The 26115-nt window shown below is 37.2% G+C and overlaps 1 protein-coding gene across 2 annotated transcripts in view; it reads right to left on the bottom strand.

Annotated features, from left to right (window-relative positions):
- MGAT5 (alpha-1,6-mannosylglycoprotein 6-beta-N-acetylglucosaminyltransferase) overlaps positions 1 to 26115 on the bottom strand; it is a 132327-nt gene that overhangs the window by 81821 nt on the left and 24391 nt on the right. For both annotated transcript variants that reach the window (XM_040603513.1, XM_040603512.1), the window contains one exon: positions 1457 to 1842. In XM_040603513.1, coding sequence (XP_040459447.1) covers positions 1457 to 1694 — 238 coding nt within the window. In that variant the 5' untranslated portion in view covers positions 1695 to 1842. The remainder of the gene's footprint in view (positions 1 to 1456; positions 1843 to 26115) is intronic.

A 26115-nucleotide genomic window follows, 5' to 3' on the forward strand; every position in this document is an offset into this window, starting at 1 on the left:
GATATCCTGTACCCTTAGACCTAGCTAGGGCACATATTAATGCTGCTACCCTTCAGTTTCTGGAGACATACTGTTCGAGGATTTTTAGGTTGTTTTTTACTTCTTCTTCAATTCACCTACCATCAAGCACCCTTACAAGGTAACTTGTAAGTTACAAGAATACTGATGATGGCTATATAGGAGGTAGGGTTTTGTTTTAAGTCTATGCACACAACCTCTAGGGACTTCTAGTTGTTTGGAGGTCTTCAATCTAAATATTCATCTAGTACCACTCCATTTAGCTTGTGTTACTTTGCAAGATTACAATACCAGTACAGTTCAACATACAGTCACAAATCAGTAGAAGTTACAGAATAAGCATGGCTTGTTGTTTAATCATGTTGCCTATGTTTGGGATGATAATCTCAGACTTCTGGGCAAGCACCTTCACGGAAACTCAAAAATTCTTTTTTTAGAGGAAAAAAGTGGTAACAGAAACAAGACATGGAGAGAACCTCCCAGCAGAATATTTTCATTACATACACAAAAAAGCGAAGCATATTTAGAGAAAACTAGAGAAAAAGGTACAGCTATTATGTGTTGCATCCTAGCCTTTTTTTTTTTGTCCAAGCCTACAAAAAGCATCTATACAATTTCTTCAGAGCTGAATATTAAGGTAATATAAAAGGAAACAAAACTAAATGCCTAATTAGCCACTAACTTTACAGATAGCCTGAAAGTGCATAGGTAAGTATGAAAGAGTGCTAAAAATGCTAAACAAGTAAGGTGTATCATGTGACCTTATTAGATTGAAAAGGGGCCACACCTAATCTGAAATTGGATTATATCTTTGTTTTCATAATATCTTCTACTAATATGCTTCTTTCTTTTCTGCATGCTTTGTCTTACACATACACACAAACTTAACTCATGTGTGAAATGGAAGAGAGTAAGCATTAAAACTTACTGTTGAACAAAGCACAGAAATTCACAAAAAGTTATATAATTAAACTTAATTTAAGCTTATGACAGATAAACAAACTCAAACATTAAGTAAATTGACTGAACAAATAAGTGAAATGGGATAGAAGAATAAACATAGCAGGTCTCCACTTGATCAGTAAGGCAAGTCCTTCCTCCACAAGGGACTTCTTGGATCACTGACACACAAACTAAAAAGCCTCCCAAATTTCTCAAAAACAGCAAGATTTTTTTTTTTTAAATAAAATTCTAACAAATAACCTGAGGTATACTAGGTATAGCCAGATGTAAAATTTAGTGGACAACTTCATTTCCAAGTGACTTGAAATGGAAAATCTGTCCCATTTCATACTTACAAGAGAAGACTTTTCTCCTTCTCTGCAGAAAATCCACAGTGCAAAGTATTGTCAATTGAAAAACATTATGAAGTAAAATGTTTGGACAACTTAGAAAAACGCTTCATTAGATTATCATATAATATAGAGCACACACTTACCATAAGCTGTCACTGTCCCAACGTAAGGCCCATCAACTACATTTTTATTTTCTTCAGCTAATGCTTTGATGTATCTTTTGCTGAGATCCAAAATTTGCTCACGCAGGACTGAACTGCTTTCATGTTGCGTTTGCTGCTGAATAGTAAAATGCAGAAGCATCATTCCCCAAATGAAACCAAAAGTCACCAGAAAAAAGCCAAGTTTCTGAGAGGACAGCTTCCATGGAGAGAAGGCCATGATTCCCAACAGCTTCACACGGTTACTACAAAGGTTCCTAAAGCATGAAGCCAAACAGCAAGTTCATGGTCCAGGTATATAAATATCACAGAGCAGGACTCAGTCTTATTCCAACTCCTTCGTCAACATAACGTATTTCAGTTCCATCCTGTTACAAGAGGAAAGAAAAGAAGCATTTTTACCACAATGTATTAGAAGTTTTTACTACCTATACTAGGTCTTCACTGTAACTGGTACAAAATAGGAGCAGACAGTACGCTTTCTTTTTAAATGTTTTATTTGTATGGATCAATATTGTACTGTAGTCGCCAGAGCACAAAGAAACTGGAAAAAGCACAAAGGGGGCATGATGCGCCTGAACACGTGTAGAACACCTCTCAGTATCTAGATCAAATTCAATGCTTGAAGCAGTTTGAGTTGAGTTTCACAGTACGGCTGCTTTTACATATTTTTTGTGTGTGTACACACAAAACTTTGTGATGCTGCCAGCGCAGCAATTTAAAACAATTCTCAACATAATTCAGTTCCCAGAAAACAAGTAATTTCAGCTGGCAGTGACACTGCTCCAAGTTCCTGGCAAGAGCTACAGCATATGGCTAGATAGGTGATCAGGAAATCAGACTCCCTCAGGGGTAATGAGGAAAAAAGAAATCTACATTATTTAAGCCAATACACTCTCCTGGCTTACACTGCTAGCAGTCGGAAGGCTGGAATAATCTCCTCTTGCTCCTGTGTGGCCCCTGCCATGCATAGTTACTCGTTATTCATAAAGTTTGCTCTTTGCAACTAAATTCAAAACACATAATTCTGAATGCTACATGTCTTTCATATATAAAATTAATATTCTTGGAGCTTTTCACACACTAGCGAAAAAGAACTGTAATAATGGCCTTCATGACACAAGTAGGAACATCTTTTCATGGTAAACTCAAAGATAAAACTTGGCATAAACAATCCAAAGGCAAGAAAAGCTCTGTGATGAGGGCTCGAGGCAGGGTCCTTAGCATAAAACCCAAGGAGAAGAAAGGTAATTAAGTGTAACCTATCATGTTAAAACACAGATTTGGTAAAATGTTATCCTTTTAGCTTCATAATGCTCCCAGAACGGGATTAGAGAACATAATGTTCCCTTCCATTCTGCACTTGCACAGATAATGCAGATGTTACTGTGTTTTAATAGGATAATTACACAGATGCCTCCTAGCAGTGCTCCCTGTTTGTTAGAATTCCCTTGAGATCTGCTTTCAGTTGAATTAGCAGTTCTGCAGAGGGACAGAAATACCTTTGGACCACTTATCTTTCAATGTCTTGTGTGTGCATTTAGCATTATTGATTATTGTTGATTGTAGAACTGAATGTGCATTAAATCGTAAACCAAAGGCAGACAAGGCAGCGCCTATGCCATGTATTTACACTGCTAAAAAACCGATCTGTAGTCATCTTTTGCTTAAGGAGGAATGGTGCAGAAAAATTAATTCCAAGTACAGTGAAAAAGATTATAAAGCCCTCAAGCTGACTTTTTTCTACACTTAAAATATCTCAATAAAGAAAATGAATGGTCCCAACAGAGAAAATGAAGGACTCTGTTTAATGCTGCTCTCCATAAACTTAAGTCAATTTTCCAAGAAACGGCAGAGAGAAGTTTTACTTCTTTCAGTTTATTTAACTATAGCCTTGGGACACTCTTGGGCTGACTAAAAAGTAGAGTACTGTTATTTCATTAAAAACGGGATGGTTTACTATTCTCTTGCAATATCTGGTGTGATAAAATATAGAAAACTCCATAGTTTAAAAGGATATCACAACTTTAAAAAGAAATCTGTAATATTCAAGATTAACTCCCTCAATGACTTAATTGCAACTAAGAATTGACAGTGTCCCCTACAGAAGTAAGATCTGTGGTTATAACAGTCAGTACTTCTTTGCCAATTATCAGTTGTTTGTGAAGCGGAGAACACCAAATAAGATGGTAAACCTAACACCTCTATGTTTTAACAGACAAGTGCTAACAATTTTTTATGACTAGTTGTTCAGGGGAAAAAAAAAAAGCAGATCATAATTAACATTAAAAACGGTAATAAAAAAGGCAAGTATTTTTCAGTCTTCTTTATAAAGTTCTAGAACAGACAAGGATGATTACAAAACCCAGTATATGTATAACTCATGAGAATGATCTACTTAAGTATAGCTGTTGACTTTTCTGTTTATCAACAGAAAAAAACCCCAACTTAAATCCACTCAAGAACTGTAAGAAGGCAGACAGCAAATACTAAAGTTTTGCCATAAGAAAGGATTAAAATTCACTGACAGATGGAAGAATGGCACCCACTATTTCAAGTGCTAAAAGCAAAAAAAACTCCAAACCACCAAAAACTCCAAACACCACAAATTAGTCCTACTTTTATTGTCATTTAAGTAATTCCAGGGGCCAGCAACTTGATGTATGTCCAACAACATGTACTTAACCAATTAACTTTACAGCACACTGATGGCCATAGAGGTTTGTAAAGTGGACAGGAGCACGATCTCTGAGCTTCCTACACTCTCATGGCCAAATGCACATCTGCACTGACTTTGGTGTATGTTTAAGCCTAGATTTGACAGAGAACAAGGACTGCAACACAACTATTCCATGGTTAATGATTACCCACATACATATAATGACTCATTATTTGGTACCTAAGTAAACACTGGTCAGAAGATATCATGGGGTTATGTGGAACCATGAAGAGAGTGGCACAGAAACATCTCTGTGTTATTTCTGTTTTGACAGGAAATTAATAACTGAAATGAGCAGCAGTTTAACCAATACACACATTTTTCTGCTGTAATCACTTATGGACTTTGATAGTGCCTGCTGACTAGTTACCTCTCTGCCCATACCAAGCAGCCATCTGCAAACTTGAAGTGGTTCAGTATTTCCTTTATTCCCTTCCCCTTGCCTTATAAACGTTCTCAAAGGAGCTGATCCTGTTAACTATTAAGGCCTTTTCCTAGTCTAGTCTCTCAAAAGCTCAATGGGAGTTATATCTAAAGAGGACATGGAAACACAGATTTTTATGTGCCTATGAAGATTGACAGGGGTTTTGTTTTGTTTTTTGGTGGTTTTTTTTTTTTTAAGTAAAGCCTTGAAAAGAGGTGGTCGCACTGTAAGACGTCTCTTGAAATAATTCCAGCACCCCTCTGGAAACTGGGTATGTCATAGTTGTGAGGTTGTCAGTGAAACCGTTAGGAAAATAATTGCTCCTGATTTACTGAGAATAGCTAATGTACCAAAACTAAACTCCAAGTGTGAAAAACAGGGTGAAAGTGAAAAACTACAAAAGGCAAGAAAACCTTTAATAAAGAACAGCTTTGTTATGTTCTTCCTTAAATTCAACTCTAACCAGCCGAAATCTCACAACTGAACCAACACACTGGTGTTTTGTTTATTTTTTTTAAACAGACCATTTACACATTGACACTTGTTTGTGAAAAATAAACCACAATTTAAAACAGAACTGCCTCTACCTCTTAACAATGATTAGCGTACTTTTAAAAAGGGCTGACCTGACACCCATTTACACAGGCATAAGCATTTTGAAATATTAAAAGTACTAAGACTATTAAACAGCTTCATTAAAAGCACATGATTTCCTGTTCTCTTATATTTAATAAAATCCTGTTTAACAGCTGGTTGATTCACTAGTTACAGAGGATAACATTACCACTCCTACGTCATCACAACAAAAAAAACCCTCAAGCTATTTAGAATCTTATCAGGAAAGTATCACAGTGCCAGTGATCTGTACATCAGGGATGCAAACCACACATTTATCAGCATTTTAAGCTTTTATCTTTTTTTTTTTTATTTCATTCCTTAAAATAGAGTATAAACAGTTAATCTTCATGTGAACAGATTTTGGTGACACATATTCCTCTTCACTGTTTAAAAGGGAGAATTAATCATCTAAAACAGATTAAGCAGTCTTTTGTAATTACATACGTATACAAAGCTTGATGCTCTCTGTCCAATCTGTACCTATATAAGAAATGGTACTTACTCAGGGTAAACTTGGAGAAGCACTATCCTCAGGATAGTCAGGATTGAACTGTTTCATCAGTTGAATGCACTGTTCATCACTAGCTCCACAGTTATAAAACCATAATTGTCTGTAGCCAAAGGAGCAGCTGTTGCACCCATAAAAGTAGCAACAGACTAAGTAATATTTAATTATTAGCTTGTTATAAACTCAAAACTTAAGCAAACTTATACAGCATGACTAGGAAACCATATACATGCATTTTTGTACTAAATGGCTCAGGAAAAATCGTATCGCCATTGCTAGGAACAGGCCTGAGCTCTTATGCCAGCTGAGTTCCCATGCCAAATATGCAAGGCCCCAATTCTGACCTCTCCTGCTTGCAAAATTATCAGGAGAACTTGTGTGAGATGGAGCTGGGTACCAGGTGCCTCTTGTTATGGCATACAGCTTAGATATGAGGTAAGAACAAAGGCCTTGAAAACAGAGGCACAGGTTGAAAGCAGGGGGCCCAGAATTGTAAGCAACTCAGTGATGCTCAATTATTAGTCACTGATGAAGTAACTGCAACCTTGAGATTTGGAAAAAAACCCTGCTTTTCTTTCAATAGCAGCAAAGGCTGAAAAGGAGGAACAGAACTGTTATGCACAAGAAAAGGCACCCGTGACAGCCTTGAACATCTCACCCTCAAGGACCATAGCTATTACTGCTAAATAAGCGGCACCAGCTCTGCGGTACTGTCTGCTCACAATTAATTTATAATGAGATTGTTACAGACTAATTGCTTTGAATATGCATATTCATATGAATAATGACCAGGAATGAGTAAGAACTAGCCATTAGCAACGTGTATAGTTAATGAATATAAATCTAGTGAAGTTTTGCTGTAAAGTTTAAAGCTGATTTAAAACTGTTTTATCAGCCTTCTAAACTTGGTCACAGCCATCACTCATTTTCTTCTTACATGTATCCATACATAAACAATGCGCATTCAGTTGCAGCATCACGCCACCATGCCTGACCCTGCACAACTTGTTATTGCATCTAAACCAGCTCAAAGAGGTGCTCTTAAAAGCCCACACATCAGGATCCTAACAGAAACACTGATCTATTTTCCAGACTGTTTTCTGGAGACAGCATGCTGCACTTCTGTTTGCAACTATTTGATTCTGTACAACTTGTTACAGACCAACTGAGGACAAACGTCAAGATATGAATTCCCTCTATTCTTATGAAGGATTTGTTAACCTAAAAGCTAACGATAATTCAAGTGTCAATCCAGTGGGCTGCCAACACACCAGGAGCTACAGCCAGAAAGCACAGTGGCGAGTGAAAACACCTGCTGTATCCCTGCACTTCTCTACTAAGGGATGCCAGGAGTTGTGCTTCATGCCGAAGCTGATGTAATGCATCTTAAAAGGGATAGGCAATCCTCTAAAACCTTGTTTCTAGGAGTAAAGAGTGCAAACTGGGACTGCAAGGTTTTAATAGTTTAAACCAGACATGCTTCAGCATATACATAAACTAGAATTCCAGGCTGATGTTAACCACTGTCTCCTACTGCAGCTGCATTGCCTAAACAGATGTGCACTATAGCCCAACTGAATACAAATTAATGGATTTCCTGGTACAGCAGTTCTTCATTCCTGCGGGAACATCTCTGCAGATGTCCCACCCCAGTTGGCCAATCTGCATTCTCAAATAGTGCAATCCGTGCTGAGGACACCCCACCCCGCTTTTATGTATTGCAAGACGTCAGCTTTCCTTAGTCCTTTTGGAAGCTGAATTTACCTTTCCTTCTTTCAAAATACAGCATTAACAACTGGACAAGCTATGGCTTACTACTTAATACAGTCAAGTAAAATCAAAGAATAGTCATATGCTGTGTTGGCATAAGATAAGAAAGGATAAACTAGAGCAGAGGGAAAGAAAAAAAAGAAGCCTGATTGCTGATAGAAATACTTGCATTTCAACAGGATGCGCACTCGTGCCATGTCAAGTATCTTTGCACATTTTTGTACTTTTTTGACTCCAGTACTGACATGGCAATTAAATAACCAACAAATGCAGGAAATATGTTCTACTGACATAAAACTGTCCACACAACTAAACAAAACTCAGGACCCTCAGTTGTTAACAGTGAGAGCTCAGAAGCAGTTTAGCTGCCATTTAGTCACTGACCATGTCAAATGCATAAAGCGGAGGGCAGACAGTAAGACAGTCAAAGGCTGATTTGACACCTGCTTAGGGTGAGAAGGGCTGTATCCTGCTGCCCTAGCCAGACTGGGTCAACATAACGAAGGAAGAAAAACACAGCCTTGCAAGCCTCTGAGAACTTACATTAGCTACTTTTTTTTTTTTTAATTCCAAGAGATAAATTGAGCAATATAACATTTTACAAGATTTCAAAAGAAACTAAAGATCACACATTAACCCAAAACACCAACTTGGTGGTTACTCTGAAGAGAGGGAAAACACGATCAGATCAGAGTTAGTTTATAACTAAATCTGGAAGACTCCACTTATTTCAACGACTAATCAGTAAACAATTAATGTATTTCAATAGTTCAAGTCATAAATTTTAAGGCACCTCAAAACATCTCTGTTAATCTTAAAATCAGCTTTCATCACTCAGTTGTGCAGTCCTGTGAAAGACAAGATTCATGATAGCAGGTTCTAGAAGGAGCAGAAACATGTTAGCAAAGCCAGTAGTATTAACCTACATCTACAAGTCCAAGGTCTAGGTGAGGCTTCCAACTGGCTGAAGGTGTACACATTCCTTACATACCTCACAAGCTGTCTCCATTCCCAGCACCTCAGAAAGAAAAAGTAGCTGAAAAATCATGCAACTATACCAGACTCATCTGGTAACAGATGTTTCTGCACACTTTTTCTAACTGTATATTTTATAATTTAAGTTTTTTAGTATATAAAATAAATGCATACATCCATTTCCTTAGCTGAATTATGGAGTCTTGGTTTTGCTCTTCCTTCTGCTGCTCAACTTTTTTAGCAATGTTTCTGCCAACCCATTCTTTTCTTCTAGCTGACAGATGTCACTACGTCTTCTCTCTCACCACCCATCTACAGCTGAAATGGTACCACATACTCTGCCTGAAGTGGCAATTTGGGATGCAATCCCATGAAGTGAGAAAAGCAGAACAACACTGGGTCACAACAGTAGAAGCAGGACAGATGGACTGAGGGAGAGCAAGAGTATAAATACTCCGGGTTTGTTTTTTTTTTTAGGTTGGGGGGGCATGTTTGCTTTCATGCGTGTGCATGTAGTAGAAATTGGCAGGAGGTGGTGGGATGAAAGTTGAAGGAGAAAAAAGCAGCCTTTGATAAGATGCCATAAAAACAAGTAAATGTTCATCTTGAGCAAGCAGCCTGCCTTCTCTTTCAAAAATAAATTTTTACATTTAGAAACAGTTTGGGTGGCAACCCCACCTAAATTTCCCCATATGAGTCTGTGGTTTCACAGAGCACTCTGAAGTGTTTCCAGTTTCCTACCTAGCACATCATTTTCAGTAGTTTAGTTCTACAGAAATTAAACCATCAGATGTTATTCATGTTCTCTGCTTATCCTGATATTTCAGGGAGAAAAAAGTAAACACGGGACGAACGTTTACACTGAAGACAAAGGAAAAAAGAATTACAGGGAAATTCGTAAGGAAAAATCCTTATGGATTTAAATATTTATGGTTCAAATACTGATTGATTAAGAACACTCTAGGCAATGCATTTAAGGCCATAATCACAAACTAACCTGATCTTCTTTTAATAAAGTGCTTAAAGATCAAAAAAATGAATTCATTTTAGGACTAGGAATCAGACTTCCCTGAGCTTCAGAAAAACAGAAATATTCCTGACCTTGAACAAATAGAAGAAATTTACATTTTACAGGCAAACTACAGGGTATATTAATAACTTTTATCTCATTGCTTTAAAACAAAATGCCCAAAATAGCATTTTCTCACTGAGAAAGAACATTTTGGATGTCAGCATGCTGATCAAGCGAGTAGGAAACAGTTATTTTTTATTATTATTATTATTTTGCAAGAAAGTAACTTACAGAGACTGAGCACCTCAGTCATCACCTACAACATCCCCATAACCAGTGAAAAAGGTATGCAGGAGTCACACCTTTATGCCTTCAAGAATCCCCTGTAACTAAAAAAACCTCTAAGTTACTTCATTAATTTTAATAAACTTTAAAAATAGGATTCATGACCAGAAGTTTTAACATATTTCTAGTGTGGATACAGGTACACACCTTTTTCTCTTCCCCTCCTCATGACTACCCACAAAGGCTATATGACATGCTCTTATGTCACTGCTGACTTTATATTTGGAATTTGTCCTCTGAAAGGCATAAATATGGCACCTGCTGAGAAGCACAGTCTCATACTTTTCAGATCATCTGGAAGTTCTCCAAAGTTATAAGCAAAATGTCCTTGATTCTTACACAGCAATCCTATGTGCACAACTTTTTTCTGGTACTTCTCTCCTGTCTCTTTTAGGACACGTTTTAACTGTGGTAGCATGAGTTACAGGCATTGATACGAACTTACTCAGAAACTTTATATTCAATGAATAATAAAATTAACTTCATCTTATAATCAGAGCAACAAAATTACTTAGCATTCCAAGAAGAAATAAATTTATTATATAGAAATCATATCCATTAGCTAATTTCTTGCATCAAGCAGATACTCCAGTCTCACCCACTGCTGTTAACCACAAATCAGCCTGTTACATCACATCTTGCAGTCTGTCCAAGAGAAAAAACAAGTAACTCTCAGCAGCAGCTCTGTCCCACTCACAGAGGCAAGTGAAAAAGTTCTTTGTATTCTGCAAGAAAGCTCTCATCAATGTGGATGCCCAACCATCATCCCTTGTCAACTTGATGGTCAACACACTAAATGTACTTCTTTGGCAATTGTGCTGGACCCCAGACAGCGAGCCGAAAATAAAGTACAAGATTTAAGAAAAGATCCAAACAAGATCAAAATACTCAGTAAATATTACTGCTACAAAATTTTCAAAAATAGAACACAGAAATATAACTACATCTGTGTAAAAAAAAATAGTTTTCTTGAATTTCTTATCATTTGTGGTGGATGGTAAGATATCAAAACAAAAAGAAATTCTCATTAGATTTGTTTTAAATACATTGTCACTACAGGATTCTACATCCAAACTTTCTGTAAAGGACAAATGCCAATGGAAAAAGAAGCTTTTTCCTCAAGCTAAAATAGAGGAAGAGTAGAAAGACACAGATAGGAAATTAGTATGTGTATACTATTAAGCAAGTGTGTATCAGATCATAGGAAAGAAAAAACACTAAACTGAACATTAAATAAGACTTCAGAAATATTTATTTCTATTGCTTTAGAGCAACTTGAATCTGGGTCTAAGTATAACATTTCTTCCAATGGATTTGTTCTTGGCAAGCATTTTGAACACATTCCAGCTTTTGTAGCTAGACAAATGGCTGAAAATACAAGCTGCATCTCCAAAGCATAAAACTTAATGGAATTAAAATTTCGACACAGTCACCTGTTTGGAAGCAACAGCATTGTTGATTATTCCATTGCTCTAGTTTCTGCATTTAAGTCCTTCTCTTCCTTATTAAAAAGGATGAAATTGCAATTTACTTCATATCTAATTTGAAAGTTAGTAGGACAGCAAATTATTTTAACCTATTTCTTGCATCACCTGTATATACCCTGTTGATCAACACTGGTGTTTATCAACAGCTGATACCACGAAAGATTAGAAGAGCACTTTCATTGAAATTAAAGCTGTTAATGTTTCTAATTTCTCTTCGTAAGTAGCAACTATTTGTCACACAGAGATCAGCTTTGCATAGCATTAAAAAAGACAATCTATCCCACCGTAACTGGTAAGTGACTATAGTGTTAATGGGTCAGCAACAGCACCAAAGCTACACAGCTCACTTTTTTGTTAAACTATAACCTCATGTCACAAACACAGCATTCCCACTGTCAAAATGTTTAAAGGGACATACATGTAGTTCTGTACATGTCAAACAAAGCCCCCTCAGAAACCTACAGTCACACAAGACAGAACTTTAAAGCAACAGTAGGGCTTGAAAGTAATGCTTTTCTTCCAAAAGCACAGGACCAATTACCTCAGTGGAAGGGAGCCACTGAGCAACTGTTAGAGGAAGCATTTTTGATACCTACATGGTTCTGATCCATCCAGCCATAAGCAAATAGTAATAATATGAGCCTTCACATAAAACCTCTCTGCACATGATGCTCACAACAGTGCTATGAATTTTAAAGCTTTACCATAAACTATAACAAGCATTGAACAACTTGGCCATGACCATGACAATACTTTCAAAGGACAGCCAGTACCAAGCCAAGCATGACTACATTCTAACCTGTGACCTACTACATTAAAACTACTTTGCTGCTGGAAGGCCATCAGCTTTCCAGTTATCGGCAAGTTCTAATACACTATACAAGCTTCCTTTGCAAATGTATGAGCTGTACTTGGCATGGTAGGGCACAATTTAGGAACTATTTTGAGTAGGTGGAAAACAGCCTCCCCTCTTTTATCATCCCTAGACAGCGGTAGAAAAACTTGTACTGGCAAACTCTGAGGAATAGCTCTGTTTCAGCTGTAGCCCTTACAAAGCTAAATGGGGGGTGGGGTGGGGGTGGGAAGTGAAGTGTACAAACCAGCTGGCCTAGACAGCATAAGGAAAGTGAATCAGTAACCTCACCTTGTAGCTTTCTGCTAGAGTACTGCTAGGCAGGGAGAGGCAGAAGGACACACAAAAAAACCCCTCACAATTCAGGAAATAGTATGAAAAATTCCTAGCAAGCAGCAAAGGTTTCTGAGTTGATGTTCCGCCCAACACAATGCTAAAGGATGGATGCAGAACCCCATAAGCTCTCTTCATTGCTTATACCCTATCCTTAACATCAGTGTTCCTCTTCTCAGCCTCTCACACTCCCAAGTTTTCAGGTCCTCTAAATAGCTATAATATTATTCAACAAAGCTATTTCATCTGCTGGTTCTGGTCCACAGTGCAGAAATGGTTTGGGTAATGAACTTTCTTTAATGCCTCAATGCTTTTTATAAATCATCCAAATTACTGGGAAGGCCTCCTCTCCAAAGCATGTTTTGTTGGGGCTATTGTCAATACTCTCATTCAAGATCTGGTAGCAAAAGTAGCTTCACTTTCAAGTGCTGAAAGCAAATCTTTATTCCTTCTGCAGTTCAGTTCCAAAGTAAACGTAAACATTAATATTTTGGCAAATTTAATTATTTACAATATCAAATGCTTGAGCAGTCATGAATTTCCTCTTCCTTCTCAAAGGTTCTAGTTAGAATTTACACAAGAAGGTTATCCTTAAATAAACCAGGAAATGAAGCCTGAAGTCTGTCTTTAATAGACACAAAAATCACACCTTCAGTCTCAAAATCGCTATTTACATTAGCAAGTACCACAGCAGAACAGGAGCATACCTGCAAAACAAAAACCACAGGTTTTGAGGACCTGACATTCATACTATAGGCATTTCAGCTCAAGGGTGTGGGTGTCATTACTGGGAGGACAGTGCTGTGGATTGTATCTAGCCTGGTTTTAACTACTAAATACCAACAGTTTGAGGACATGACTTGCATTCTTGGAATATTTTCATTAAAGAGGAATTCAGTTTGTGATCTCCGCAAGTACTCCGCTGTATAAACCAAAGTCATATTAGCAGGGTTATCAATTCACTTAAAAAACACGTCTCATTCAAACCTAGGTTTGAAAACATGCTAAACTACTCTGGACTACCAAACTCAGTTCATGCCATAGATACCCATCGCAGAGTCTGCCAAGCAAAATAAATGCATAGATCCATTACCTGTAGTTAATTCTCTCAAATAACACAGTTTGTAATGTTAATGGCCAAAAAGGTATACAACCCCCCCGATCTCTTCCTTCACATGTGTTTTGGTTATAGACTGGTACACAATTGCAGATTTACTAAGACAGAACACACTTACAAACAGAGTTCAACTTATATTTGAATGAGCTGCAACTGCATCAAAAAGGTGTTCTTGAATTCCTGTAGCATGGTAACATGCTAAGGCTGCTAAGACCATGTACTATGCATTTCACAGCCATCTGACCATTGTAACAAAATGCAAATACTTCAAAGAAAAGTAGAACTTTAGTTTCCTGCATTTTGTTTTTTCACTATCTCTTCTGATTCTGTGTCTTTCACTGTGCTAGCAGGGGCCTTCTGGGCCAGCTACTGATTTACAGAAAGCTTGCAGAAATTTCAACATCCGTTTGACTGAAATTCCAATGGGAACTAGAAATTGAGGGACAGAACTGGATGACAGAAAGAGCCTTGTTTCATCAGGAAATTAGACTAGAAGAATCAAAGAGGCAAAAATTTTGTATTCACACATTTTAGGTGTAACAGATTACAGATAAATAATATCATCACTAATAGGAGAACAAAGCTCAGGTCTTCCTTTTAATTACAAACAAGGATTTGCAAATATCAGCATTTCATTGATGTAGTAATAGATTGAACTGTAGAATAGCACATACGAGAAGAAAGCTGGAGAGAAAACAATATTTAGTAAGAAGGGGGGGAAACAGCTTGAAAATCTGAGGTGGGGGATCCCTATAAGGAAGAATAAGTATTAAGCTGGTTAAGAAACTGAAAGACGAAGCAGGGAGAAGAAAAACAAGTGCCCTGAGTGAGAAGCTGTGGTAACAAAACGTTTCAATGTAAGTCTAAGAGTAAACAGACAAAAAGGTACTAGAAAGAGCAGCCTGATAGACAAGGGCTAAACAAACTGAATGGCTCAATACACTGGGTCACCAAGAAACAAGATCAAGGAAACAGATCAAAGAGTATTAAATAACACTAATTCAACATTATGATTGATAGGCCAACAGACACAAAAGAGTTTACAAGTGCAACTGGTAATGCATAACTAGTAAGTTTCCATATACAAATAGGACTCTATCTATCAACAAAGGAAACGGTTTGTGTGTCAAAAGACTTACTGGTGTTTCCTGATACACTTAAGCTTCCAAAGTTTTCACCTTGAGGAAGGGTTAGGTAGAGTTTTTCATTTATGAGAAAGCCACAAACAGTGACTAGAACTTCCTATTTCAAGACCTTCCTGAAATAAATTATCCAAGATAATGAGAAACTCCCTCAGAAGTACTATTCCTCAGTATTACTGTTAGTATTATCAATGCATCAACTTAAAAAAAAAAAAAACAACAACAAAAAAAAAAACATTCTCACAGGGTCAGATTTCTATGCAGTTTATCTTCTAAACTCTTGCACTGACTTACACCATAAGGATCTGGCCCTTGTGTGTAAATAAGATCTGTTCCACTACATGTATATACGTTCACAAGTATAATAATTTCTACAGCTCTCAGTAGTCATCAAGGGCAAAACATAGTATTCTCTTCGCACAAGACATTATGGGTCTATGTTAAGGTTGTTGCACAGGCAGTAAGAGGATGCTGGAGACAGTAATAGAAATAAAACCACAGACACTACAAGAGCATATTCAAGGTTGCAGGATTATGAAAATATTTGGTATAAATTACATATCAAGCATTTACAGCTCATGAACTCCAAGGTGTAGAGTCATGTTCAATATTTAAATAAATTGGTGAACATTACCTCCTTCCATGTGGTCAGCGACAATTCAGAGTTCCTTTAAACTTAGGTTTTTCAAAACCGTAAGTAATACTTTCAGATGTTCCAAAACAGTCACCCTCTTCTACACAGTTTACACAGAGAATTATGTAAGCAGAGATACTCGGAAATGCTATACACCCACATACCTAACCACAGGTGACAGAATACAGAACCAACCACCCTTTATAGACTTTAGCAATTTCCATTAGTTTTTCCATGTTTATTTTGAGAATAAATTCCCCTTAATGGCCTGAAAATGCATAATTGTGTTTATTGAGTTTTGGCTATTAGTCAAGTGTTCTCACATTCAGTACTGGACAAAAGTGTCAAGAGGGGGTTTCTGATGCTGTTAAATCCAAAGATAGCAAAAAAGGAACATGTTTTTAAACCCACCCTTGTCCACAGGTGTAGTTTAGGAAATACAAAATAAGTGAAGTTTTCTACAGAATGAGTCAGCTGGTTGCTGTTTTCATTACCAGCACAACATGATCTTCCATGTACTACTTTCAGAGTCTGTATGCATTTACTTTATCAGGCTTTCAAATTCTACTTTGCTAACAACAAAATCTGCTTTCTGAAGGTGAGTAAACATACTTCATTACAAGCAGCAAAGCTTTCATATCTCATACTGGGAGCCATCCATATCGTTATGCTTTAACAGGTGGCTTGCGTAGTGAGTGTCAAGCAAAGAAACACTTACTTGCATAACATCCTTTCTGCATTTTTATGTAAGCACAAACCAAGCAGCACGTACTGCTAGCGAACTGAATGATTTTGGTGCATATCAGATTTTTCAGACTTCTTTATCAATTTTGATTTAAATATCTCATCCATTCCCTTTTCTCCTTTGCTTCAAACTCCAAATTCAACAGAAGAACAACCCACCAAATACATATTTTATAGATGCAACAGGTTTTGTGAGTTTGGCTGAAAGCATGAGGTCCCAATTTGTCAGGTCGGCTACTTGTAAAGCCTCAACCAGAGTTCTGGTTTGGCTTGCAAAGGAGCCAACACTAAGCACCGAGAAGCAAAATCCATCATGTTACACCATTATCTTCCTCAACAAATCTAACAGGAAACAGAGAAATCTTCTATAGCTTGACCAAGAGAAAAGATAACCAGCCAAACATACCTTTGTCATTAAACAAAGGCTTTTCCCAACAGACATAGTCAATGCTTTCAGCTGGCTTGCAACCTGCACAGTACTCAGTGCACTGACTGCAGCAGCTCATTGCGATTTATGACTGCAAACCAGAGATCACTGAAGTCAAGAAGGTATGACTTATCAGGCTCCAACACAGGTAGAGTTTCACTTGTAATAGTTGCTCCAGTTAATGACAGAGCAAGGGACTGCACGTATACCCAAATAAATGTTTTCGTACCTAGTTCTCAACCTAGGTAATGTAAAAAAACAGAATGTCCATTACTAGCCTCATTCAGTTTGCAGTACAGCAGAAAAATCTGGACTGGCAAGTCTGAATGGCTTCTATTTCCCAATACTTGGAGGACCACCATGTATGTTAAATTTAAATTGCAAAGGAGAAAAACAGTACTCAAATAAACCCTTATACCTCCACTCACGTTCTGCAGCCAGGGAAGAAACAGAAAAAAAACCCTCAGCTAAAAGGTTTAGTGATGGGAGGTGCAGTGTTCTTCCTCCATTCATTTCATGACCTTTCAAGCAACATGGTGACACCACCAACCAGCATGTATCATCTGCATTTTCCTAGCACGCCCCCATGCTCTCTCATGATCGCTTCCCTGCTGACCCACACAGAAGAAACCCTCTAGTGTTAGACCACCTTCTCCACAGCCCCACTCCCCACAGCAGTAAGGTGCCACAGAAGGGATGGGGAAGCATGTAAATAAAGCATTGAAGGCAAACGTTATGAATAGCACTGGTAGAAACATTTGTCCCTGATGCCTTGAAGTCTCCTACCAGTGTTGTCTACCTACCAGTTTGTATATAGTAACCCTTCAGTTGTTTTATACTACTAAAAGCACTGTGCCTCCATCATATTATGGCCTAGTTCCTTGATATTTTCCAGTTAAAACAGGATGAAACCTCACTTTTCAAAAAGTTGTTTTTTTTCCCCTCTACATGGCAATGCAGAAATAGGTAAGTACACCTTTGCCCACTTCAGTTGACATTTTAGTCTTTTGAGGTGATAGGGAGAATTATTACTTGAATTTTTGGGTTTTTTATACCTGCTCTCAAAGCAGAGGACAAAATCTGATATAGCATCAGTCTCTAAAAAGACTAATGGTAACTCTCATTATTAGGTTTTGAGAATTACAACATACCAGATGTAAAACTTCCTTAAAAACATTTTATTCTCCACTTAAGGCCAGTCATCTCTGAGGCAATTCTCAACAAGCAAATAGGAACCAAATATAACAAAGATCTAACACAAGCAGTGGGTAAAGGATAAATGCCTAAGAAGTTTCATGAGCAAAACTGAAGTGACGCTGCAAGCACTGCAAGCAAATAAACATCAGGGAGATGAAACGTGCAAACCAGCAAGCCTTAGAGAAGTGTCAGTGAAGCCACTAACAAAAAACCTCCCCACACCACAGAAAACTCCAAGAAACCCGTTTTCAAAGAACAAGAGCAAATAATTTTTCCCTTTGAAAAAGAGAAATGTGTCAAGACATCCCACAATTTTTATTTAAGAACCTTGACAAGAATGCATTTTTAATCTTAGTGTTGCATAACTATGAAAAAAGTCATCCACTGTATTGAATTTATTTTAAATAAAAATATATTCACTAACATTTCCTATTCTTCCTCCTCCACTGATTTTTTTTATTTCAATATGACATCAAAGTTTCAGAAGATCAGGTTTGGAAAGAGTATTAAATTAAATACCTGTTGTGTAATTTTTCAAGAAAAGCAATTAAACGGGAATGGATAAAACAAAACAAAATCAAATCCAAAAGAAGAAAAAAAAAAAGACTGAACTGAGGCAAGGAAGAAAAAGCAGCAAACCCTAGGTTTCAAGAGATCACATAATCTTATGTACCACTTACACAAAAACAGAATGAAAAGAAACTAAAAGAATAATAAACTCTGTCAGAAGATAAGGCTGGTTACAAATTCCAGTAAAACAGATAATCCATTCATCTCCATCTGACCTAAGCCTCCCATAAAGCAGGAGGAAGGAGAAACTAGTTTATCTAACAGTACTATTAAAGGCTAAACAGTTAAGAGGTTTTGAATCAATATACAAGATGAAAGGACACGGTACAAAACTCAAGTAACACATATATGCAAAAAGATGATACACAAATAAAATGTGATTCCTGTGAACTGCAAAACGTCCACAATCCTGGCTGTATTTTTTACAAGTTGCAATTCTTATATGTATTTTTCTGTCTGCAAAGGTAAATTCTAGGTACCTAAATCTATCAAACTGTACAATACATTATATCTTGTAGAACAAAAAAACTCACAAAACAAAACAAAAGAAAAACAAAAAAAGAAATAACCACAACAGCTATCTCCTAGCCAAGTGGTTGGATTTCACTGGAGTATACAAGTGAACGTGTTATATTGCACACATGGGATTTTTAGAGTTACACCTTGCCCTCCAGACTACTATTTCCATTAAATTAAATCCTACGGATAGATTAGGAGACTTTGGCTTGTCATATGACAGTACCAAAGATACGTCTCCTGCCCAGCTGCCAAGCCATGCAAAAACATGATAAGAATGAGCAGATGGACTGGAAACGCAAAGTAACAAACCTTAGGAAGTAGTGCTAGCGAGACTGGGAGCCTCATTTCCTTTTTTTCCTGTAGACATCACAGCAGAGTTGAGTGTTCAGAAGAGATCTGAAGAGAACAGTGAAGTAATTTTGAGGAGATTAAAGGGAGAATTCCTACCTATGTTATGAAGGAACAAGGGAGAAAGCCCAAAGACACTTTACAGAGTCTGTATCTGATAGGAACACCTTACGCTGGCAAGCACATGGCCCAGGTGGAGGTAGGAAGCAAGCCCTCATCGCTGAATAGAATGGGGACACAGTGAAAGTAAAGGCAAGAAGATTACATTTCAGTGGGGAGACTAGGAGTGGAAGGAAGGATGGGTGAAGGGAACACAGTCAAACTAGCACATCAGGAAAATACAGAACTTAAAGAGAGCTATCAGCACAGCAAGGCCACACTTGTGAAAACCAGAGAAAAATCACGTTACACTAAACTGAGATTAGAAAGAGGGGGAGGGGTGTTTGCCTGTTAAAACATTTATGTGACAGGATGAAAAGGGCCATACCTCACAGAAAGTATGTCAAAACTCCGCAAAACCGAGGCTTTTTTTTTTTTAATGTCCTTACATTTGAATTCGCAAGAAGACTGATACTGCCGCTAGGAAAGACTGCGAATGGAGATCAAAACGGTTTCAAAAACATGAAGTTTATTAGCTTAATAGAGGTTTACTGCACAATATAGGAATTACATGCAATAATATGTCATTGCAAAAAAACCCAACTCATTTACAGTTTTTAATTAAATAAAAAACCCTACAGTACTATCCACATTTAACCACTATGGCTATTACAGAACGAGAACAAATTCTGAATCTCTGCCAACACCAACAGTTCCCTTTACTACAGAAGTGTGCCTTAAATGGAAGTAACACACAAAATAAGGGTTTTTTTTGTCAGTCATGCCAGATGACTATCAATAAAAAATGCTCAGAATTCATTAACAGATTCTAAAATATTTTTGTCTTCTAAGCTTCAAAGAATAGATGTCTCAGAGGTGTAACTACAGAAGTGGGTTTTGGTTTGGGTTGGGTTTTTTGTTTTAAAAAGGGCTCTTTTTGATTTGTCATTAAAAATTTTAAAACTCAGGCCCTTTTCCTGAATTTTAGTGTATCAAATAGGTTAAAGAATTCCACAGAAATCCTTCGTGTTATGCAAAGTACTGTCCTTGAAAGTTTTTGTTGTTTCTACCCTTTAGCCCACAATATTAGTAATTTTTACAGTTAACTGAGAACTATAAGACAAGCCCTAAAAAAAAATTGCCTTTAGTTACGGCAACTGTCAACAGCACAGGGAAAATCAAGAATTTTAAAGATAAAGATGCAAAGAGGTGTCTAAGAGATTTATGAACACACCCAACTACACAACTCCCACTGCACTTAATGAGGCACTCCTGAGTACTCCTGTAGGTGTCTGAACACCGACTACAAATTAGATTCTAAGGAATGTCTGATCATACTTCACACCTGTAGTCCTCATCAACATCAACTTGGTATTGTGGGCTTTTGGCACCTCTAACAAAGCCTACACATTGAAGTCACTTCTGATTATCTCCATCTGTGCACATTTATTCCTGTATGAAAGTATCTCATCTCTGTTTATAGTTCAAACCACAAGCCTGGACCTCAGGCTCACACGTGGAGAGAGGAATACCAACAGCAATTTATAAAAGAGTAGCGGTGAGGTGTGAATTTTTCAACAGCAGCTTTTTCTGCCCCTCCCATTCTCCCCACCCCATCGTACTGTACCAATGGTAAAAAAGTACATAAAAAAATATGTTTAGGATTTGGTACATTATACTTGCTACATTTGGAAAGTCAAGTTAAATCACAGTTGTAGCTCGAGAATTCATAAGAGTAAGAAAACCTTTCTTGAGATTTAAGAACTATTACTGAAAGTCACCTTTTCAACTACTACTCAGTTTTTCCATGTTAAGCAGATCATGAGGGGATCCATATTTTAAGCTTTACATATACCAAATCATCCTCATAACAAGAAAGCATTGTCTGCTGCTCTACTTTTTATATTGTATCAGTTTTCCACATGTATTTAGGATATTTTTATAGTTATATATTTTATATGTTACGAATATAAATACATCCATAACAAACTAATACATATACGTATGTATGAATGCAAAAATAGTTCTAATACAGACTAATATCCCAAATGAATGAAGAAGAATCTGAGGAGAAAGGAAATATGTGTGATGAAAGTCATAGGAAGTCATTTTCCATCACTTGTCCTTTCAGAGGGTGGTCAAAAGCTGTTTAATTCTGGTATTCAGGAAAATTATCAGTTCAAGGACTATCTATTGCCATTAAAAGTGTATATATTTAGTAAATTCATTCTTGGCATCACCTTCAGAACATTCATATTAACAGATGGATTAAAAATGTGGCTCACAGGCAGGACAGACTGACCTTTTAGGACAGGACTCATTTAACCCATGGGCAGATGGGACAGCATACTTCAGGAACACTGCAAATTTTTGTCACCACTTAGCTCAGTAAAAGTTTGCCTGAGTCACTCACTCAAACCTGAAGACCTAACAGTGTTGTAACTTCCTCAAGTCTTGCAGACTCTTAATAAATTCACTAAAATACAGATATTACAGCCAGGACTTTTCACCAAAATGCTAGTAAGCTGCCTCTGCAGGAGAATATGTAGCTATTTCTACAATTAACATGATTGAGGAACTTGGCCTTGAAAACTGGACAAGACTGATAAAGACCTTGCAAGGGCTGCACGAGGCAGACTGCTGTTGTGTTTTCTTGAAACTCATTAGCATTGCACAGCTGACACCACACAGTGACAATGACAGCCCCAAGGGATCTGACACAGGTTGCAGTCAAGATAAGAAGAACAAGATAAGACAACTAACTTGAAAAAATACTTTACCCTTTGCAAACTGAAGCAGATTTAGTTAACAGTAGAAGCAGGTTAATGGGTTATTACTAAAAGGGTTGTCAAGCATTGGACCAGGCTGCTCAGGCATCATCCCTGGAGGTATTCAAAAAGAAGTGTAGATGCGGCACTTCAGGGACATGTTTTAGTGGTGGATTTGGCAGTGTTAGGTTAGTGCTTGGACTTGATGGTCTTAAGGTCCTTTTCCAACCTAAGAGATTCTATGATTATCCTGGCAAGTTCTCTGACAGGACTACTCAGGGTTGGATGCATGCTACAGTGAGCCTCCAGAGGAACTGCACCAAGATTAGCCTTCTTTACAGACGCCAGAGAATCAGAAGTGAAGAGATGGCTTGACTGCTCGCATGTTAGGTGAAAGAGGCTACTTTCACTTTGAAGAAGTTGCAAGAGCTCCCAAAGACATCAAGAGGACACAGTGCTACTGACACTGTTTGGATATGAATCTAGTCTGTGTGATCAGAGTATTAGCTAGCCATATAACCTTGGTAAGCAATTGCAAAATACCATTACCCCTTACTGCCATCAACCCTGATAAACAGGGCAGTCACAGACTTAGTTAGTATGAGGGGTCAGAGCTCACAGGTGCTCTGTTGCACTCCAACCAATACACCTGTGACCAGAGTAGGCCAGTCTTACTCTTCTGGTTCATTAAATTAGCAGATCAGCTACCCATAACCCACTAAGATGAAAGCCATCCGCAACCACTTCAGTACATTCCATCAAAGGATATTAAAAAAACCAGTAAGCTACCCAGAAGTGCAAAACACTGTTTTGAAGGTAAACAGATTTATTGCTGGACTACTTAAAAATAATTAAGTATATGCACAGCTGATTTCTGTTGTAGCATGAAAAATTAATCTGTTCTTTTTCCAATAATTCATTTGATCTTGAATAAGGAATTACTAATGCTGGGTGTTCAGGGACAGGAAGAAAGAAAAAGAAGTATAACTGGTACCAAGTATTAGATGTGGTCCAAAATAGTTAGAAGCTGGTCTAAGGAAAAGGATTATAGCATTTTTTAAAGTTTAAATAAAAAAAAAAAAAGAAAAAAAAAAGAAAGAAAAAAAAGAAAAATTATCATGGCTTGCAGCAATTTAAGAAGGAATAATTTCCATCATTCAGAAATCCATCTTAATAATGCTACTCAACTTTAAAAAGTGCATTTGTTTACAGTACTGAGAAAATAAAGTCTATTATAAAAATCATCTCCACTCACGCATCTTTGTTTCTTTTTTTGTTAAGTAATGAAAATAGCAGTTTCAGTTAGGAGAATAAAACACAATACACTGAGTGATTACACTGATAACACTTGAGAAGAAAAACTCACCACTGAATGCACTTCAGCCTCTTTTTATAAAAGATCATTAGCTATATTCTACTTCTCAACAGCAGAGGAAAAAGTATGACCCAAAAGCAGCATCTCTTTCTTTACATGTGTATTTTCAGCATTATGTCTGACCCCCTCCAACATCCTTAAACTCCTACTGCAATGCCTGCTAATGACCCATTGTTACAGTGACTGAGCAAGACTTTTTTTTTTATTAGATTAGAAAGAAAAATTAACTCTTCTGGACTTTTTAAAAAGCTCATTCATTTGGCTGAACATGGACAAAGTGTTTCTCACCACAGCAAGAGTGCTTGTTTTCAAACACCTGTTAAGTAGTAATTTACATAAAAAATAATTTTTGACAGTGAAGGATTTCGCATCTTTTTTAAAATGACAGTTTAGCCTTTCTGTCCCTTTGCCCCTTTTAAGCATTTAATTGTCTTAGTTTAATGATACACTGAGCCACTTAATGATTACATAAATCCCATGCAACACACATTCATTATATCTAAGATTTAATATGAAACTATAACAAGGATTTTTATCTGTGTTCTGGTTTGAGATTTAGATCACATGTTTTTTTCCAGTGCCATAAAGTTGTTATCTGGCTTTGTGAGGGATTAATTATTTAATTAAGTTCAATTCACAAAAATACTATTAAGTTTGTGATGGTACTCACAGACTCAGACATGCTGGGATGTATTTGGAATACACAAAAATGTTTAGAGGACTGATGCTCTTTATGATAGCTTTTACATTCAAATTTAACTCTAAAAAAATTATCTTAAAGCATCTGTCATGTCATGGAGCACCACTGAAGAGTCTGGCCCTGTTTTCTTTACACTCTCCAACCTGAGATTTAGAAGCATTAATAAGATTCCCCCAAAGCTTCCCTTCTCCAAGGCTGAACAGACACGGCTCTCTCAGCCTCTCCTCCCATGCCAGATGCTCCAGTCCCTTAACAGGTATAACCCCTCCAGTCCAAAGTAAGGCAACTCACTTTGACAGACTTGAAAACCACTCAAACCTCAACACTTCAAACCAGCCACACCATCCAAAATGGCATACAAGAACATGGATGTTCTAGAAGTACCCATTAACATTGTGGAAACAATTTATTAATATTTCTGCTAGCATAGCATCACCTGTGAAAAGCCAAATACTAGTCTTACACTGAAATGTTACTGAAATACACTACAGGGTGCAATGCTAAGCATAAAATGACTCAGGGTTGGAGGACAATTTACAGCTTCAACTGTGTCATTAACTGTGAAAGTACTTTAAAAAACAATAGGTACTTTAATGCTGCTCACCATAAGCCCACATCAGAAGCCTTGATTTGCTCTAAGTGGTAATTATTTAACATGACTGTAAATACCAAAGAACAGCATCAATATTAGCCTCTATGTAACTAGACTCAGTAACACCAGCAGCAAACATCAACCAAGGGAGAATATACACACTGGAGACACAGTCCAATGTACCAAGCTCATATACTGTACGGACTTTTAAAGGCTTACTAAAACTTCAGTGAATGAATAAGTTTCAAGCTTCAAATCTATTCCAAGCATCTTATTTGGTTTACAGTTGGCTTTTACTAACAACCCATACAGATAAAGAATTTTAGAGCCAATACCACAATTCTTGCACCTTTTACTAGAAAAAGCCATTAAAATCTTACATTTTTTTTTCCAAGCAACAAGCATCCCTTCATCAACCCAACTTTTATCAAGTGTCAGATGCAAGTAAATGTATTTTGGCCATAAAAATTGGCTGGATTAAGCCAAGTAAATGACACAAGTCTTTCAAAACTGCATTGAAAGAACTGCATCTCCAGTATGAAAGAAAGGATAGTTACAGACATCACTCCACTCAACAGCTTTCTACAATTACAGCATTTTATCAATGAAATTTTATGCAGGGTACTACAAAGCCCATTCTGTTTCCAGACAGCCCCAAAATACATGGCACATTTATTTTTCATTATTATCAATTATTGGTATCATTAAGCATGTGAAAAGCATCTACTTTCATCCTAAGCAATTAAAGACAAATTTGGTCAAGTCTCATATTTAACCTTAGATGTACTATATTCTGTTGCCTTATTTCAGGTCCCTTTCTAAACAGCCATCTTCCCATTGTCTTTTTTTCAGTAGTACCTTCATTCTCAGAGAAGGATTCTGGTTTTCCTGTGTTGACTTTTAAGAACTTCAAAATTCTACTTTAAAACGACTGTTCCCAAGTATCCGTACAAATATGGACTTTTCAGGAATATGCTGGAAATGAGGAGAACTTGACTAGCAGCTCTTAAAACAGATAGAAGTCTCCCCAGTGTAATGAATGTGCTTTATATACACATATAAATTAAGCCAAAACTATTCCCATAAACAGCCTCCTTTTCATGCCTCACAATCTGAGTTGTGCAATTAAAAGAAATTAAAAAAAAAATCCAAACAACTTGGTTACCTGGGCAGCACAGCTTCTTTCCATGTGAACACTGCCAGTATATCTAAACCAGGTAAGTAAAGAGCAGAAAGCTGAAGCTCTGTGTGGTTTATGCAATATTCAGATCAGCTGCATACAGATAATTAAATCAGTCTGCCAATTCTCTACAGCTTCAGCTTTTTCAGATTTAGAAAACTTTCACAAATCAATCAAGTTCTGCA

The sequence above is a fragment of the Falco naumanni genome, chromosome 8 (genome assembly GCF_017639655.2).
Source record: "Falco naumanni isolate bFalNau1 chromosome 8, bFalNau1.pat, whole genome shotgun sequence".
Lineage (NCBI taxonomy): Eukaryota > Metazoa > Chordata > Aves > Falconiformes > Falconidae > Falco > Falco naumanni.